Source organism: Tupaia chinensis, unplaced genomic scaffold, assembly GCF_000334495.1.
Source record: "Tupaia chinensis unplaced genomic scaffold, TupChi_1.0 Scaffold000186_1, whole genome shotgun sequence".
NCBI lineage: Eukaryota > Metazoa > Chordata > Mammalia > Scandentia > Tupaiidae > Tupaia > Tupaia belangeri.
The window spans coordinates 820,271-839,703 of record NW_006159661.1 but is presented as its reverse complement, the minus strand read 5'-3'; the positions used below and the strand labels follow the sequence as shown (position 1 = coordinate 839,703).

Here is a 19,433-nt window from a genome sequence, read left to right as displayed (position 1 = left end):
AAAGAAATGCTAAGAGAGCTTTGCTTAAAACTTAAAGCCAGGAAACAGGTTAAGATTCTGTTCAAATAGTAAGTACATGAACCTATCAGCAGCTCAAGACAAGACAAAAATTCTTAAATCCGTAAAACAAAGCCTAGAAGAAAATCAGTAATGTTTGAGTGAAAAAGTTATAAGATTCTGTTTAACCAGTTCAGTCTCATGTACTTAACCTATCTTCTGTTGTGGTCCGATCTTACCAATTAAGTTCTGAGATATAATATTTCAACTTCAGACTTGTCACTTCCATTAAGTTGACCTTTTCTTAGTTGTTTTTGAACTCCTATTTCTGTGTGTCTGTATTTAGTTCTCCTGGTATAGCACTCTCTTCAGAACTTCTTGGGGAGCTGGTCTGGTGTTGGTAAGTTCTTTCAGTTTTGTTTATCTGAGAATGTCCATGTCTTTCCTTCCCATATGAAGGATAATCTTGCCAGATACACTATTCTTGGTTGAAATTGCTCTTCTCTAACACTTTGAATATATTTTCCCATTCTTTCCTCACTCGCATTGTTTCCAGTGAGAGGTCCACTGTGAGCCTGATGGGATATCCTTTGTAGGTAACTTGATATTTCTCTCTTGCCAATCTTAGTATCTTGTCTTTGTGGTTTTGGTCAGTCTGACTATAATACATCTTGGGGAAGATCTTCTTGGGTTGATTTTATTTGGGGTCCTTTGTATTTCTTGGGACTGGATCTTTGAATGCCCCTCTAAGGTTGGAAAGTTTTCTTCCAGGATTTCATGGAATAGATTATCAATGCCCTTATGAGTCTTTTTGCCTTTTGGGATACCATTTATCCAGATGTTTGGACATGTGATGATATCTAATATTTCTTGTATATTATTCTCATTTTGGGGGCAATTTTCTGTCTTTTTGGTGGATTTTTCTAGGTCAGCCTTTCTATCTTCTACATCTGAGATTTAATTTTCTATATGATCTAGGCTGAATTTAATACTTTCAAGGGAGGTTTTGACTTCATATATTATTGCCTTCATCTCTAACAATTCCATCTGATTCTTTTTTATGGCATATATTTCCTCTTTCAGATCTTGCAAGAACTCCATCACCTCCTGGAACTCATCAGCTTCTTTCTCCTGCCTCTTCTGCAGTTCATTGTCTCTCTTCTCTTTCATCTCTGTCAGCTTTATCACTATGAATATTCTAAATTCTTTATCAGACATATTCATTAGTTCTATTGTACTGTCTGAGGATGAAAAGGAGTTATTCTTTTCCCTTGGAGGAGAGATATTGTTTTGCTTTCTCTTATTTCTTGTGACCTTGCTGTGATTTCTAGTCATCTGATGTATTGTGCGTTTCTTTCTAAATCTTGACATTCAATCCAAGTGTTCAGAGGCGTGCAGGAAGAGGTGATCTGCAACTCTCTTCTATTCTGAGTGCATCAGATTCAGTGGGAATTGAGGAATATTCTAACCCTAATTATATTCAGATGTTTGGATCCTGTTCACTTGGATAGACACTCAGTGCATGGAGCCTGAGCAGCCAATGAATAAAGATAAAGAAAAAAGAAAAAGAATTAGATAAGAGGAAAGAAAAAGAAAAAGGAAAATAAAAAAGAAGAAAGGAAAAAAGGTGATTAAAAAAAAAACTTTGTATTTTAATCTTTAAAAGCAAAAAATGAAGACGGCAGCATGTGTGCAATATTTCACAGCTCAAGTTCAGTAGCCACCTCAGGATGGGCCTGGGTGCGTGACTTTCCTAAATGGGAGGGGGAAAGGCACAAATTAGCATGATGAAGGAGGGACTTGAGAGCCCAGAGGATATTTTACCTTAAAAGAGAGAGAGAGAGAGAGAGAAATGAAAAGACACAGGGAAACACAGAGAGACAGAGACAGAAAGAGAGAGAGAAAGATAGAGAGCCCCACCCACTAGAAGTGGATCTGCAGGGAGAAGTTTCAGCAGAATATCTTCATTTTTAGTCCCTGAAAGCAATATTTTACAGCTCAAGTTCAGTAGCCATCTCAGGATCGTGATTTTTTTTTTTTTAAATTACTATTCATTTTGCTTAGGGTTCTCTGAGCTTGGATTGTCTCACATTCACTTTGGAACAGCCTTGGTCCTTATCTCTTGAAATTTTTCTTCTGCTTCATTCTCCGTGTCTTAAAGACTTCAACTATATCTATATTGTATTACTTACATGATTTTATATTGTCTCACTGCTTTTGGAGCTCTGGTTTTTCAGTTTTGTTTCTTGTTCCATTTTATTAGGTTGTCAGGAAAGTCATGGCATATTTTCTCTGCAAAAATGCATTATGATTTTCCCAACAACCCAATATTTTGAATAATTTCTATTGACCTATATCAAGTTAATTAATTCTTTCCTCAGATATGTCGAGTCTACTGATACGTTTGACAAACTCTTCAGCTCTGGGGCTGGGCTTATAATACAGGCATTGAAGTCTTGTGTCCAAAAAAACCTGGATCCCACGTGGCCATTTGTAGTCTGAATCTCGGCCCTTGCATCTTTTTATTTATTTAATTTTTTTTTGAGAGGTTTTTGCTATAGGGTGCGTGTGCTCTCCAGACAGACAGAGAGACAGAGACAGAAAGCGAGAAATCACCCCCCAGGGGGGATGGTCACGCTGCAATCTCTTCTCCTCCATTCTCCTCTCGGGATCTTGGCACGCACGCACACGCGCCCGGCGTGAGTTTTAAGCCACTGGGTCCGGGACGTGAACCGCGGTCGACTACGTGGGAGTCCCGCGACATAGCCATTACGCTAACTGCTGGTTCCTGGCCCTTGCATCTTGAAAACATGCCAGGCAGGTGTGTGTGCATGCCCAGGATCCTGATGGGGAGGAGAAGTAAAGAGATGGGATTGTGGCTTGACCATGCCCCACTGGGGGTGTTTTCTTTCTTTCTCTCTTTCTCTTTGTCTCTCTAGTGAGCACACATCCCCCCCCCTACTTTTTTTTTTTTTTGGAGAGATTTTCACTGTAGGGCGCGTGCGCTTGCCAGACAGACAGAGAGAGACATAGAGACAGAAAGCGAGAAATCACCCCCAGGGGGGATGGTCACACCGCAATCCCTTCTCCTCCATTCTCCTCTCGGGATCTTGGGCACGCACGCACACGCGCCTGGCGTGAGTTTTAAGCCACCGGGTCTGGGACACGAACCGCGGTCGACTACGTGGGAGTCCAGAAACATAGCCATTACGCTAACTGCTGGTTCCCCACCCCCCTACTTTTAAAAATATTCATCAACTATGAAAATGTGTTTGTTTCTACTTTTTTTTTTAAAGACTTGGTCTCAGTACATCCAATATTCTTGCCTCATTTTTCCAAGTATCTGCAATTCCTTTTTTTTTTTTTTTTTTTGAGAGAGATATTTTTGCTATAGGGCACGTGTGCTATCTGGAGAGACAGAGTCACAGGAAGCAAGAAATAACCCCACAGAGGGGATGGCCACACTGCAATCCCTTTTTTCTCCATTCTCCTCTTGAACTTTTTTTTTTTTTTAATTTTTAATGTTTATTTATTTATTTATTTTAATTTGACCAGGGAGAAACAGAGTAAGATAGAGAGTGAGAAAGCAACCCACCAGGTCCGGGACTCGAACCATGGTTGGTCATGTGGGAGTCCAGTGCCCTTAACCACCACACCAACTGCTAGCCCCATCCTCTTGAAATTTTGGGCACACACATAAATGCGCCTGGTGTGAGTTTAAGCTGCCAGGTCCAGGACTCAAACCACAGTTTACTACATGTGAGTAATCATTACATCATCTGCTGATCCCCCAAGTAGCTGAAATTCTAAGACTATACCATCATGCCTGACTCTTTCAGACAGGTCTTCCTCTGTTACGAACACTGGCCACACGTTTGCAATCCTCTTGCCTTAGCCTTCTGAGTCGCCAGGTCTAAAGCATGCACCTTCATGCCTAACTGGACTGAAAATTGAACCCAATCCTCCCAGGAGGCCTCAGCCTTCCAAGTAGCTGCATCATCCAGTGCACACTACCAGCACTGGGCTGTTTCTAGCATCTTTGCCTTTTTTTTTTTTTTAAATAATTTCCATCTCTCTAATGAAACTTTTCTTCTGTTCATACATGGGTCTCACCTTTCCTATAGATCTTTTATATATTTATATGTTAATCATCACCTCATCTATTTGATCTGGCATCCTGGTTGTCTTTGGTCCTGTTACGTGCTTTATCTTTGGAACATTGGGTCATTTTTTTTCTGGCTTTTTTTTTTTCTGTGTGTATTTTGAAATTTGAGATTGAATGCTGGGTATGGGGTGTAGGAGAAAAGTAGAGACTGAAATAAATGGTATGTATGCCCCAAAATGACCACTTCTGTTTCTTCAGGATGTTCATGTGGGGACTGAAGGGTTGACCTGGGTTTGGCTTTTACCATTCTTACCATTACCGGCAGTGCCAGGTCTTCAACCCCTCCGACAGCGGGCTGCTGGCACCTGGTATATTGTGGGTCCTGGAGTGCAGAGGGTTTCCTTAGGTTCGCGCTCTACCCTCGGTTTTCAGCAACCCTCACTCTGACCCTCAGAGGTGGCTATAGTGCACTCTTCCTCTCCCCTCATTGGCAGCCTGCGATTACTTGGTACTTGGTACGAGGCTTGTGCCGGGTGGGGGTGTCCCCCTGTTCAGCCTCAGCGTTAGGCAGGACCCGTGCTCCGCACGTAGGGATCTTCTCGTTTCTGCACATTCTCCTACCCTATGTCATGAGAGTTGTCTGAGGGTCAGCCTTTCCTCCAGTGGCAACAAATCCCTGCTTTGTACTAATGCAGGGTTCTGAATCCAGAGGGGTTTATCCCCTCCCCTGTGAGGAGATAGTTCTTGCTCTGCCTTCTGTCTGAACAATGGTGCTTTACCTGGTCACTGGACATAGTAACGAAGGTCTCTTACCCTGATTTGATCCTGCCTCTTTCCCAATGGCCCTAGAAGTGAGTTTGCTGCCCCTCTCCCAGCAACTTTAAGGCCTTTGCTTCTTATGAAGAAGGGATCCAGGGTAGTGAGTCATGTTCCATGCCTGTCCCCTAGCAGCAGCCACCACCTCCTGCACACCCCCCTCATCAGCTACCACCTTCACGCCTGCCCCCACTGCACATCTGCCCTGTCAGCACCACCTCCACATCTGTTCAGTTTTGAGGTGCTTGTTTTGGTGCCCTGCCCTGTTCCAGTCTTTCTAGTGGGCCCAATGGAAGCCATGGAGAAAAGCTTATGAGGTAATGCGAGCTTCTCTTGACTTGGGGGGGGTCCCAGTTATTCTAAAGCAATAAACTAGTCTGCCCTGAGCCTGTAGGAATTCATACAGGTCCTGCATCCTGTTTGTCCTCAAAGGGGTTTGTCACTCTTTGGAATTCAGTTCACTTGTTTCTAAGTTCAAGACGAGTTATGGTTTTATAGACTATCCAATGCATTATAACAGAAGAGACGTCATCTTACCTATAACCTACCCAGATTACTTCACAGTATTCAGTTGTAGTCCCTCAAATGAACCCCAGGCTTTTTGACATACTTTAAAGAAAAAAAGCTAGCATTATTGGACCAGTCTCCTAGCCTAGTGCTTAGGGGAGTTAGAGTCCACATGGTCGACCACAATTTGAATCCTGGTCCCAGAGGCTTGAAAAACATTCTGGAAACATGTATGTGTATACACAAAATCCTGTCAGGATGGAGAACTGGAGGAGAAGGGATTGTGGTATGACCATGCCCCATTGAGGGATGCTTTCTTGCTCTCCCTCCGTCTGTCACTCTGGTGAATCCAGGTGCACTCTAATGTATAAACTAAAAATAAATAAAGGCTAGCACTATTAGTCATTTATTATTTCTTTCTATTCTGCAAATGGATATCTTTAGTGTCAAAAGTAATAAACTTTAAGCCTATATTAATCATTAACATTCTGCAAACTTAATCTAAAAACACTGAATTTTCATGCTAGCAAAATTGACTGAAATGGGGACCAGCAATTGGCGTAATGGCTATGTCACTAGACTCCCATGTGGTCGACTGTGGTTCAAGTCGACCCAGTGGCTTAAACTCACGCCGGGTGCATGTATGTGTGTGTGTGTGTGTGTGTGTGTGTGTGTGTGTCCAAGATCCCAAGAGGAGAGTGGAAGAGAAGGGATTGTGGCGTGGCCATCCTCCGGGGGGAGGGGGATTTCTCACTTTATATCTCTCGGTCTCTGTCTTTCTGGTGAGCACATGTACCCTATAGCAAAAACCTCTCTCTAAAAAAAAAAAGGGCTGAAATGATGAGCATAGTCAGGGATTTTTGAGGGTCTCAAAAATGTAGGTATCAGCAAAAAGATACATTCAACCTCTTTTTTTCTGCCTTAGCTAGTCACATTATGGTAATTATCAATACTCCGTTAAAAGAAAACTAAATAACTTAAAAAAAAAAAAAAAAAAAAGGATATGAGCCCACCAATGGCATGATGGCTAAGGCAGCTCGATCCCATATGGCTGACTGTGGTTCAAGTCCCAGACCTTGCAGCTTGAAAAACACAACAGGCACGGGATCAGCAATTGCCGTAATGTTGCTGGACTCCCATGTAGTCGCCCGCGGTTCAAGTCCCAGACCCAGTGGCTTAAATTCAAGCCAGGCCCATGCGCGTGGTGCATGCCCAAGATCCCAAGAGGAGAATGGAGGAGAAGGCATTGCGGCGTGGCCATCCCACTGGTGGGTGATTTCTCACTTTCTGTCTCTCTGTTTCTCTCTGTATTTCTGATGAGCACACACACCCTATAGCAAAAACCTCTCCAAAAGAAAAAAAAGAAAAACATAACAGACGTATGTGTATGCATGCCCAAAATCCCAACAGAACAAAAGAGAAGGGATCATGGTGTAGCCATTCCCCCTAGGGGTTGATTTCTCACTTTCTCAATCTCTCTCTCTCTCTTCCCCTCCTCCCCCAGCAGGTGCACATGCCTTATAGCAAACTTAAAAATAAATAAATAAAAAGATACATTTACTATAGGGTAAAATAGCTAAGTGAGCATCCACTTAGCGAAAGCAGCTCTAGTTCTACAGCTGCTGGTGGAACTGGAGCTGGATGCTGTGAAGGCTGGGAGGCCACAGGTGCTTCAAGAAAGGGGATGTGTGGAGGCCGTCTGTGCTACAGAACCACTGTATGTGAGGCCACTGGTGCGGAGTCCGTGGGGTGATAGTCCTCAGTTCAGCTGCCAACAGGCCTCCTCTCCCTGCATCTCCTGCAGACATCACCCCATCCCCACCACTGTGGATGGCTCCAGGATTCTCCTTTAGCACCTAAAATGTGTCTTGTGGTTCTATTATCATTATTGTTATTATTATTATTACTAATTTGACCAGGTAGAGACAGAGAGAGAGAAAGGGAAAGTGAGAAAGCAACCCACCATGTCTGGGACTCGAACCATGGTTGACCATGTGGGAGTCCAGCATCTTAACCACCACACCACCTGCCACCCCAACCTTTTAAAAAAATGCCAGAGGGCATGTGCACATACAGAGAAGAGAGAAAAGAGGAGAAGAGAGGAAGTAAGAGAAAGCACCACCTCCCCTCTCCCTTCCCCCACAGCAGGGCCTGGTCAGACCACAATAATTTTTTCTCCAAGTCTCCACCCTGTCAGGATCCTGGACACACATACATTTGCTCAGCATGTAAACTGCCAGGGCTGGAACTGAAACCCTGGTTGGCAATATGGAATCCAGCTTCCTCTGCACCGTGCTCAACCACTATTATAAGGACTTTTATTCATTCATTCATTCATTTAGAGAGAAAGAGAAAAACAACAGGCATCCCACCAAGGTCTTCATATTGCAATCCAACCCCAGCTTCAGCTGGCCTAGATCACGGGCATGCTCAGGGAGATCCTGGGACACAAACCTAGGACTTTTCTTCCCATGAGGGTCCAGTTGCATCACTGCTGTATCACCACCTGGCCCGATTATCATTTCCTGAAGAACTTGCAGATTATGGTTCAAGTTGTGTAAAGAATACTGAGTGGTTAACTTGCAAAGAAAGGATATGATTTGGGGATGTGAGCAAGTCATATGTTTCTGTTTCAGGATGTTTTTACTGTAAGTGTTGGAAACTTGCCCCCTAAGGCTAAAGTTCTCATCAAAATTACCTACATCACAGAACTCAGCATCCAAGGCTCCGTTGCTGTCTTCTTCATGCCCGCCACCGTGGCACCCTGGCAACAGAACAAGGCTTTGAATGAAAACCTTCAGGTTTGTATGCTTCAGATTGGAAGAAGCACTTAGGTGGGTCTGTATGCATAGGGAAGAAAAGAGATCTAATGTCTGTGGCAGAAAGTCAGTTCTATTGGCATTTATGCATTTATACACATGTAAATGATGGCTATAAAATTAAAAGAATAAAAGATACTTACATGTTCAACCTTTTATTCTGTCTGGTCATTCAAAAAATTGTATATCTGTACTACATGTTCATCATGTACAAATAAGCCAAAAGAAGAAGAAAATTAAATTATCCTTAATTCCATTGCCCAGAAAGAGCCACTGATGAACGCTTTAGTTTATGTCCTTCCAGACTACTTGCTGTGTAAATACACACACATACACACACACATATATAGTTTTCAAAAAGGTCATGAAAAATGCATATTACAAAAAAATAATGTATGGATTTCAATTTATTGTTCTAAAATAAGCTTGTACTAAAATTCCATTTTCCCACAAACTCTCTGAAGTCCCCCATATACAATGTGTATAGTATGTGTGTATTCCACTGCGTAGAAGTGAAACCAGCTGTTTTATGGCTGCTGTCAGTTGTGGCCTTGCTAAGATGATGTTCAGTTTAGAGTCTCATTCTGAAACTAATAGTCAGTCATGTATATATATATATTTTTTTTCTTTTAACAGGATACAGTAGAGAAGATTTGTATAAAGGAAATAGGAACAAAGCAAAGGTTAGTAAATTTAAAACTTGTCGATCATGAGGCCAGCAGGTGGTATAGTGGTTAAGGCCCTGAACTCCCATATGGTTGAATCCCAGTTCCAGGGACTTGAAACTCACACCAAGCATGTGTGTTTGTGTACCCAAAATCCCAAGAGGAGTGTGAAGGAGAAGAGATTGTGGCATAGCCATCCTCCTGAGGGCTGATTTCTCACTTTCTCTCTCTGTGTCTCTGGCAAGCATATGCACCCTAGCAAAAAATCTCTCCCCCCCCCCCCCCCCCAAAAAAAAATACACAACACTCAACAAACTTGTAACACAAGCGCTGTAATTTACAAAAACTTGTCAATCATTCAATGGACATTAGTTTTATTTTATGGTTTAAATATTCATTTTAAATTATTTGAAACAACTTGAGATAGAAACTTAACATATTAGGCTAACTTTTCTTCATTTTTGGTAGCTTCTCCTTGACTATGTCTATAGAGATGCCATATGTGATTGAATCCATTTCCAGTGATACACACAAACTGAAACAAAAGGTTAGTGAATCTCTGACTTCTTAAGATCTTTTATTTTAACATGAATTTTATTATCAAACAGTACAGGATTATAGTGTGAAGATTCTGTTAAGGTTATCTCTCTTTCTCTCCCCCTTTCTTCCTCAAGAAGGAAATACATAGATAAACTTAAAAAAAAAAAAAGAAAGAAAGAAAACTTTTAGAAAGAAAGAAAACTTTTAAAAGAAAGAAAGAAAGCAACCCAAAGAAAATTATTATTTGAAACTTTGGAGGCATTGCCAGAGAAATAGCTCGAATATTCAAAGTGATTTGCTATCTCTGGCAAGTGGTATGAGGAGATCTAAGGGTCGGGACAGACCTTCTTACTAGAGGTTGCTGATACCATTATTTCACTCTTAAACCATGTGAATGTATTGTCTGATAAATAAAATTGATGTTAAAATAATCCTGTGATTATTTGCTGTCCTTTCCTGTCTCCAGATAACTCTAACTGAATACATGGATCTACAATCTTTGGATCCAGAGAATGAGATTGTCTTCGACTTACTTAAATTTGACTATGTAAATCAACTTTAGAATTTCAGAAGGATACCTGCTATGATAATGGTCTTCTAAAACTGACATTTCAGGGGGACCAGCAGGTGATGTGGTGGTTGGAGGCACTGGACTCCCACATGGCCGACATGGTTCGAGTCCTGCACCTAGAGCTTGCTTTCTCACTTTCCCTCTCTATCTTTCTCTCTCTCTTTCTGATCAAACTGGAAAATAATAATAATAATACAGTTAAATAAAATTTTTTTTAAAAGCTGACATTTCATAATTTTAGAATTTATTACAACATCGTCGATTCTTAGAGTTACATAAATTATGCAAGGGTTTGCTCCTTGGCAGGTAAGTGCAAGTGAGTAATATGGTATTGCCCCATTACTTACACTTTCGTATGGTCCTTTGTTTCGCAGAGCACAGACTGCAGAGCTGTGATCAGCACCGTGGAAGGCAGCTCCCTGGACAGCAGTGGATTCTCTCTCCACATCAGTTTGTCTGATGCTTATCTCCCAAGAATGTGGGTTGAAAAACATCCAGAAAAAGAAAGTGAGGTATATACTCCTTCTTACTTAGAACTAGGAGGTGTTAGAAAACTGTTTCAGAATAAATAGGTTATTTAAATTTAGATATTATTGTCTTGAAAAACTAGCATTTACTAAATGTAATGTATTTAAAATATACTTATGTAATTAAAAATACTTATATCAAGCATGACAAACTTCTGAGGTTTTAAAAAACAAACAAACAAGCAAAACCCTGTGGCCTATATTCCTATAAAAACTATAGTTATTATTTTCATTCCCACCAAAAAGAAAATCAGACATTATATTGGTTTGTACAAGATGTCTTCAAAAAGTTCACGAAAAATGCATATTATGAAAAGCTATGGACAGATTGCAGTATTTTTTCACTAATATGAAGTGATATTTCAATGAATTCCATTTATCTTGAACTTTTTTTTTTTTAACAGGGTCTCCCTGTCATACATAGTTATCCTGCCTCAGCCTCCTTAGTTGCTAAAAATGATAGACATGCTGTCACACCTAGCTTATGGGTTGGATCAGGAATCAAACCCAGACCTCATGTGACCCCAGTATAGTGTCACAGTAGTGTGCTACCACCACAGCTGGGCCTATAGAATTCTTAGACTTTAAAAATATTGGTACTGGAAAAACAAATAAAGAATATTTATGGCCGTAAGACCATTTTGTGTGACAGCAACAGAGCATTGCTTCTTAAAATAAAATAAAAATCGAGGTTACCTAGTGGTTAAGAGTGCCCGATCCCACATGATCAACTGTGTGTTTTGAGTCTTGGACGTAGCAACTTGGAAAACACACTGGGCAGGCCAGCAGGTGGCGTGGTGATGGTTAAGGTGCTGGATCCCACATGGCCAACTCTGTGGTTCGAGTCCTAGACCTGGCAGCCTGAAAAACACACTGGTCATGTGAGCATGCATGCCAAAAACCTGAGAGGAGAACAGAAAAGAAGGATTGTGGTGTAGTTATCCCCCATGGGGGGTAGTGGGTGAGAAGGAGGGGACTTCTTAATGTTTCTCTCTTTGTCTCTTTCTGGGAGCACATGTGCCCTATGGCAAAAAATCTTTAAAAAAAGAAAAAGAAAAAAACCACTGGGTACATGTGCATGAACGCCCCAAATCTGTCTAGGATGCAGAAATGGTGGAGAAGCAATTGCAGTGTGACCGCACCCCACTGGCGGGGTACTTTTCCCTGCTCCTTCTCTCTATATCTCTCTGTCTCTCTCTAGTGAGTGTATATGCTCTCTGGCAAATTAAATAAATAAATAAACTAAAACTTACTTGATAGTAGTTATACTTTAACTATCAGTTAATTAATAAAACCAAGGTATGTGTTAGCATAACAGCATTCATTAAGGAATAGTGTGTATAGGTGTGTGACATTATTTACTCATTCTACAGGCAACGTTGATGCTATATGATTTTTCAGAATTAATTCTATGTTAATTCTTGACCTTTCTAGAATTTATGTCCTACACACTGGAAACCCCAGCTCTGACTCTCTACTTTTTATTTGAGCTAGTAGCCTATCTTGTTGTTTGAACTCGTAGGCTGTCTTATTCTTTTTGTTTTTACAGCATTAGTTTACCTTACTAGAAAGTTTTAGAATTCTGCAAGTAGATATTTTCCAGTTTAAGTTCTGATAAGTTTCATTTTTCTCCTTTCAGGCTTGCATGCTTGTCTTTCAACCTGATCTTGACCTTGCCCTCCCTGAGCTAGCCAACAGCAGTGAAGTGATTATTTGCCTCGACTGCTCCAATTCCATGGAGGGTGTGACATTCATGCAGGCCAAGAAAATCGCCTTATACGCGCTGTCGTTGGTGGGTGAGAAGCAAAGAGTGAACCTTGTCCAGTTTGGCACAGGTGAGCACTGTGGCTCCAGCCCTAGGCGCGATTTCTTCTTCAAATGAGCATGCTCTATGTGACTGCTGAGGCCCGCCCTGACCTGTGGAGTGAGAGGTAGCCCCGTGGGAAGCTTCAGAACAAGAACTCTAGAGCCACAACTGTGCTGCCCACAAGCTCTGTGTGTTGCCCTTGGGAGGGCTGCTTGAACTTTGCGTGCCTCAGTTTCCTGTGTCACCTGAGAGGTATAGTCCCTACCTCACGGTGCTGTTGTGAGGACCAAGCTAATGTATACAAAGGATTTAAACCGGTGCCTCTTCCGTAGCGGGTGAGGTATAAATACTTGATAGCAGTGGTGGTATGAAGTAGCATGTTGTTTGTTGGTGGCTAATCAAGTGCATATTTCATGACAGTCTATCTTATTACACAGGTTACAAGGAGTTATTTTCATACCCTAAGTATATCACAAACAATGACACACCAACAGAGTTCATTATGGTGAGTAAAAGAAACTTCTTCCATCTCTCAATCTTTTTCTATCAAGCTTTTGTAATTCTGTCCAGGACTTAACTTCCATTTGGGTTTTTGTAGGTTGATGGGCTCTTTATATGATTCATAAAAGTGATATAAACTCACTAAAGGAGAATTAGAAATTTAAAACTATAGAGATAAAGATCATCCATACCCCTACCACCCAAATGCAAGTACCATTAACAGTTTTGGAAAGTTTTCTTCTGTCCCTTCTTTTTTACCTCTCAAAATAGAGCAAGTTGGGTATGACCAGGCACCCCCACAGTCCAGCCTGGCAAACCCAGGGATGCTTTGATGGGACACTTCTTCCTATAAGTATAAAATGTGGGGATCTTCAAAAAGTTTGTGGACAATGCATGCTGTGAAAAAAAAAAAAACTATGCATACATTTCAACATATTTTGGCACTAAAATTCATTTATTAATTATACTTTTCTCACAAACTTCTTGAAGTCTCCTCATGATTCTTTGAAAACTAAAAAAGCACAGGTCCAGCAGTTGGCATAGTGGTTGAGGTGCTGGACTCTCATGTGGCCAACTGCAGTTCAGTTCTTGGACCTGGAAGCTTGCTTTCTCACTTTCCCTCTCTCTGTGTGTGTCTGTCTCTGGTGAGCATGTGTATCCTATAGCAAATTTAAAAACAATAATAAAAAATAAAATTAAGTGACCAGCAGATGGCATAATGGTTATGCACTGAACTCCCATGTACTCAACCATGGTTCAAGTCCTGGACCCAGTGACTTAAAACTCAACACGTGTGTGTGTGTGCATGCCCAAAATCCTGAGAGGAGAATGGAAAAGAAAGGATTGCAGCCTACTGTCCCCCAAGGGAGATGATTTCTCGCTTTCTGTCTCTGTCTCTCTGACAAGCACATGTGCCCTATAGCAAAAACCTCTCTAAAAAATTAATGAATTAAATTAAACAAATGATCCTTAAAAAAAAAAACTAAATAAGCAAATAAGCTCCAAGTAATGATATTATAATTACTCTGTAACATGTACTAAAATAAAATAATATAGTACAGGGGGCTTCAAAATATTTGTGGAAAAATGAAATTAATGTATAGATTTTTTTTCATAATTATGCATTTTCCTTGGACTTTTTGAAGACCCATGTATAATTTTTCCACAAATGTATAATTTGAAAAAAAAAGAAAAATCCTTCTTTTCAATGGCGGTATATACCTAACCCTCACTAGAAAACATGCTTCATGGGGGCCAGTACTTGGCATAGTGGTTAAGGCACTAGACTTCTACATGGAAGACTGTAATTTAATCATTCACGTGTGCCCAAAATCTGAAAAGGAGAATGGAGGAGAAGGGATTGCAACGTCGCATCCCTCTGCCACCTCTGAGGTTGATTTCTCACTTTCCATTTCACTGTCTCTGTCTCTCTCTGGTGAGTGCGTGCACCCTATGGTAAAAACCTTTGAAAATGTAAAAAACAGCAGAAGAAATGCTTCAGTAAATTACTGCAGTCAGTGGCATGTATACTCAAAAAGAAGTAAATAACCTTTTCCTTCATTTCCTTCAGTCTGCTACCCCTAGCATGGGGAACACAGACTTCTGGAAAACACTGCGATATTTAGGTTTACTGTACCCTTCGGAAGGGTTGCGGAACATTCTCCTTGTATCTGATGGGCACCTCCAGGACGAGAGCCTGACCTTGCAGCTCGTGAAAAAAAATGCCCATCACACCAGGCTGTTCACCTGCGGTGTCGGGTAAGTCCCGCAATCTGGTCGCACAGATATGGAGAGCCCGCTAGTTGGTCTCTTCGCTGGTCTGCACAGGACTTTTGAAAGGTTCAAAGCTGATATAAGGGATCTGTAGAACATTCATGGAAAATGCCTATTATAAAAAATCATGCATGGATTTCAATTTTTTTTGCACCAAAATAAACTGTATACTTCAATTCCATTTTCACTAGCTGTGACTTTGGGCAACCACAGCCAGGATCCCAAAGAAATTCCCATAAGCTTTGCTCACTCATCCATAAAATGCCAACTCTGTCTAAAGCAGTGTCTGGTCAATGTTATAATCAGAGCCAGTTAATTTTCAGGATAAAAACAAATCTGGGGATGGCTCTGTGGCGTAGCAGTAATGTGCTACTCGATAGAAGCTGGACCCCATGTGGCAACTGAGGTTTGAATTCCTGGCCAGTCAGCCTGAAACACCTGGTACATGTTCAAGTGCCCAAGGTCTACAGTATGGAGGACTGGAAGAAGAGGCTCTTGTCATGACCAGATTCTGTGGAGGGTACTTATCTCTCTCTCTCTCTGTTTTACTCTCAAGGGTGTGTGCACATGCTCTGTCATGAATAAGAAAGAATTTTTAAAAATTTTTAAATAATGGTGAATTCGGTTTTTTTTTTTTGGAGAGTTGTGTTTTTTTTGTTTGTTTGTTTTTTTGTTTTTGTTTTTGTTTTTTTACTATAGGGCACGTGCGCTCGCCAGACAGACAGAGACAGAGACAGAGAGACAGAAAGCGAGAAATCTCATAAAAGTGATATAAACTCACTAAAGGAGAATTAGAAATTTAAAACTATAGAGATAAAGATCATCCATACCCCTACCACCCAAATGCAAGTACCATTAACAGTTTTGGAAAGTTTTCTTCTGTCCCTTCTTTTTTACCTCTCAAAATAGAGCAAGTTGGGTATGACCAGGCACCCCCACAGTCCAGCCTGGCAAACCCAGGGATGCTTTGATGGGACACTTCTTCCTATAAGTATAAAATGTGGGGATCTTCAAAAAGTTTGTGGACAATGCATGCTGTGAAAAAAAAAAAATATTTTGGCACTAAAATTCATTTATTAATTATACTTTTCTCACAAACTTCTTGAAGTCTCCTCATGATTCTTTGAAAACTAAAAAAGCACAGGTCCAGCAGTTGGCATAGTGGTTGAGGTGCTGGACTCTCATGTGGCCAACTGCAGTTCAGTTCTTGGACCTGGAAGCTTGCTTTCTCACTTTCCCTCTCTCTGTGTGTGTCTGTCTCTGGTGAGCATGTGTATCCTATAGCAAATTTAAAAACAATAATAAAAAATAAAATTAAGTGACCAGCAGATGGCATAATGGTTATGCACTGAACTCCCATGTACTCAACCATGGTTCAAGTCCTGGACCCAGTGACTTAAAACTCAACACGTGTGTGTGTGTGCATGCCCAAAATCCTGAGAGGAGAATGGAAAAGAAAGGATTGCAGCCTACTGTCCCCCAAGGGAGATGATTTCTCGCTTTCTGTCTCTGTCTCTCTGACAAGCACATGTGCCCTATAGCAAAAACCTCTCTAAAAAATTAATGAATTAAATTAAACAAATGATCCTTAAAAAAAAAAACTAAATAAGCAAATAAGCTCCAAGTAATGATATTATAATTACTCTGTAACATGTACTAAAATAAAATAATATAGTACAGGGGGCTTCAAAATATTTGTGGAAAAATGAAATTAATGTATAGATTTTTTTTCATAATTATGCATTTTCCTTGGACTTTTTGAAGACCCATGTATAATTTTTCCACAAATGTATAATTTGAAAAAAAAAGAAAAATCCTTCTTTTCAATGGCGGTATATACCTAACCCTCACTAGAAAACATGCTTCATGGGGGCCAGTACTTGGCATAGTGGTTAAGGCACTAGACTTCTACATGGAAGACTGTAATTTAATCATTCACGTGTGCCCAAAATCTGAAAAGGAGAATGGAGGAGAAGGGATTGCAACGTCGCATCCCTCTGCCACCTCTGAGGTTGATTTCTCACTTTCCATTTCACTGTCTCTGTCTCTCTCTGGTGAGTGCGTGCACCCTATGGTAAAAACCTTTGAAAATGTAAAAAACAGCAGAAGAAATGCTTCAGTAAATTACTGCAGTCAGTGGCATGTATACTCAAAAAGAAGTAAATAACCTTTTCCTTCATTTCCTTCAGTCTGCTACCCCTAGCATGGGGAACACAGACTTCTGGAAAACACTGCGATATTTAGGTTTACTGTACCCTTCGGAAGGGTTGCGGAACATTCTCCTTGTATCTGATGGGCACCTCCAGGACGAGAGCCTGACCTTGCAGCTCGTGAAAAAAAATGCCCATCACACCAGGCTGTTCACCTGCGGTGTCGGGTAAGTCCCGCAATCTGGTCGCACAGATATGGAGAGCCCGCTAGTTGGTCTCTTCGCTGGTCTGCACAGGACTTTTGAAAGGTTCAAAGCTGATATAAGGGATCTGTAGAACATTCATGGAAAATGCCTATTATAAAAAATCATGCATGGATTTCAATTTTTTTTGCACCAAAATAAACTGTATACTTCAATTCCATTTTCACTAGCTGTGACTTTGGGCAACCACAGCCAGGATCCCAAAGAAATTCCCATAAGCTTTGCTCACTCATCCATAAAATGCCAACTCTGTCTAAAGCAGTGTCTGGTCAATGTTATAATCAGAGCCAGTTAATTTTCAGGATAAAAACAAATCTGGGGATGGCTCTGTGGCGTAGCAGTAATGTGCTACTCGATAGAAGCTGGACCCCATGTGGCAACTGAGGTTTGAATTCCTGGCCAGTCAGCCTGAAACACCTGGTACATGTTCAAGTGCCCAAGGTCTACAGTATGGAGGACTGGAAGAAGAGGCTCTTGTCATGACCAGATTCTGTGGAGGGTACTTATCTCTCTCTCTCTCTGTTTTACTCTCAAGGGTGTGTGCACATGCTCTGTCATGAATAAGAAAGAATTTTTAAAAATTTTTAAATAATGGTGAATTCGGTTTTTTTTTTTTGGAGAGTTGTGTTTTTTTTGTTTGTTTGTTTTTTTGTTTTTGTTTTTGTTTTTTTACTATAGGGCACGTGCGCTCGCCAGACAGACAGAGACAGAGACAGAGAGACAGAAAGCGAGAAATCACCCCCCCAGGGGGGATGGCCACACTGCAATCCCTTCTCCTCCATTCTCCTCTCGGGATCTTGGGCATGCACGCACATGTGCCCGGTGTAAGTTTAAGCCACCAGGTCCGGGACTCAAATCACAGTCCACTACGTGGGAGTCCAGCGACATAGCCATTACACTAACTGCTGGTCCTGCTAAAACGTTTTTAAGAATAATTTCCTTAAACTCTCTCTCTTTCTTTTTTTTTAATTTGCCGGAGTGAGTGCATGCTGCCAGAGAGAGAAAGCACTCCCCAATGGGACACGGTCATGCCACAGGCCCTTCTCCTCCACTTCTCCACCCCGTCAGGATTTGGGGTACACATGCCTAGTATGGTTTTCAAGCAACTGGAGCCAGGATTCAAAGCATATGATCAGTCATGTGGGATCCAACTACCTTAATAACCAGGCCATGGAGGCCGCCCTTAAGCTCGCTCTCGTTCTCTTTTTTAAGCTCTTTTTTTGAAAGAGCTTTTTTCACTTGTTTCTTTAATATTTTAGTAGGATTCCCTCTAAGAAAAGAGTTTTTAGTAATTGTACAATTGTTGAGGACCAGCAGATAGCATAATGGCTATGTCGCTGGACTCCCGTGTAGTTGACCATGGTTCGAGTCCCAGACTTAAACTCACACCAGGTGCATGTGCATGCGTGCCCAAGATCTCGAGAGAATGGAGGAGAAGGGATTGCAGGATGGCCATCCCCACTGGGGGGTGATTTCTCGCTTTCTGTATCTGTCTCTCTTTCTGGAGAGCACACGTGCCTTATAGCAAAAACCTCTAAAAAAAAAGTAATTGTACAATTGTTAATGAGAAATACTGCGATACTTATTTAAATATCAGACATGTTCTATGTTAGAGAGTCACTTTTTTATACCTTTTACTATGTAAATATATATCATATGTTAAGACAAAGACTTTAACTCTGTGCAATCTTGACCTCGGGGCTCAGATTCAGATAACTTTGACATTCACCGAAAATAGGTTGATATCTTTACTAGTATTCTAATATTTCTGGGGCTTTTTAAAAAACCATCGACTTCCTCCTAAAATAATCTAGAAATCAAGCATTTCTACTTTTTTTTCTGTTGTGAAAGATAAAGAGGTCCTTGGATTTGTGTAAGATTAAATTAAGCAAAAATCCTGGAGTTGCTTTCTGTGTGTTATCAGTTTTATATTCAACCTCAGCCACAGAAGACTAAATTCTTCTTCATGAGATGTCTCTTCAATCTTCTGTTGAGTTTTGAGCTTCCCAACGTTGTTAACGTGTACTTCACAAATGTTTCTAATATTTCTTGAAAATTAAAACATGTGAATTGTGATCAGTTCTACAGCAAATCGCCATGTCTTAAGGACTTTGTCCCAATGTGGTGCCGGAGTATTCGAGTATTTTAACTCAAAATCCACACATAGTTGGAAAAAACAGGTAAGTCTTTTAAACATCTTCTTTCTAGTTTTGTGTTAACATGTAGAAATACTATCTTACAAGTCTAAGTGACAGTAACTTCTGTGTTTTCTGGAATGGAAAAGGGAGGCATAAAACTGCCAAAGGCATGACCCCCCCCACCCTTAGCTAGTGTTCTCCTGGCACCTGGCAGGGACTCAGTGAATATTTGATCAGGTCATTCTTCTACTTAA

The 19,433-nt window shown here is 40.9% G+C and overlaps 1 protein-coding gene across 1 annotated transcript in view; it reads left to right on the top strand.

The window, feature by feature from the left end:
* PARP4 (poly(ADP-ribose) polymerase family member 4) overlaps positions 1–19,433 on the top strand; it is a 115,008-nt gene that overhangs the window by 55,594 nt on the left and 39,981 nt on the right. The window contains exons 18-25 of the mRNA XM_027771130.1: positions 8,062–8,226; positions 8,881–8,927; positions 9,378–9,456; positions 10,395–10,532; positions 12,187–12,382; positions 12,792–12,859; positions 14,426–14,613; positions 19,122–19,221. Of these exons, the coding sequence (XP_027626931.1) occupies positions 8,062–8,226; positions 8,881–8,927; positions 9,378–9,456; positions 10,395–10,532; positions 12,187–12,382; positions 12,792–12,859; positions 14,426–14,613; positions 19,122–19,221 (981 nt within the window). The remainder of the gene's footprint in view (positions 1–8,061; positions 8,227–8,880; positions 8,928–9,377; positions 9,457–10,394; positions 10,533–12,186; positions 12,383–12,791; positions 12,860–14,425; positions 14,614–19,121; positions 19,222–19,433) is intronic.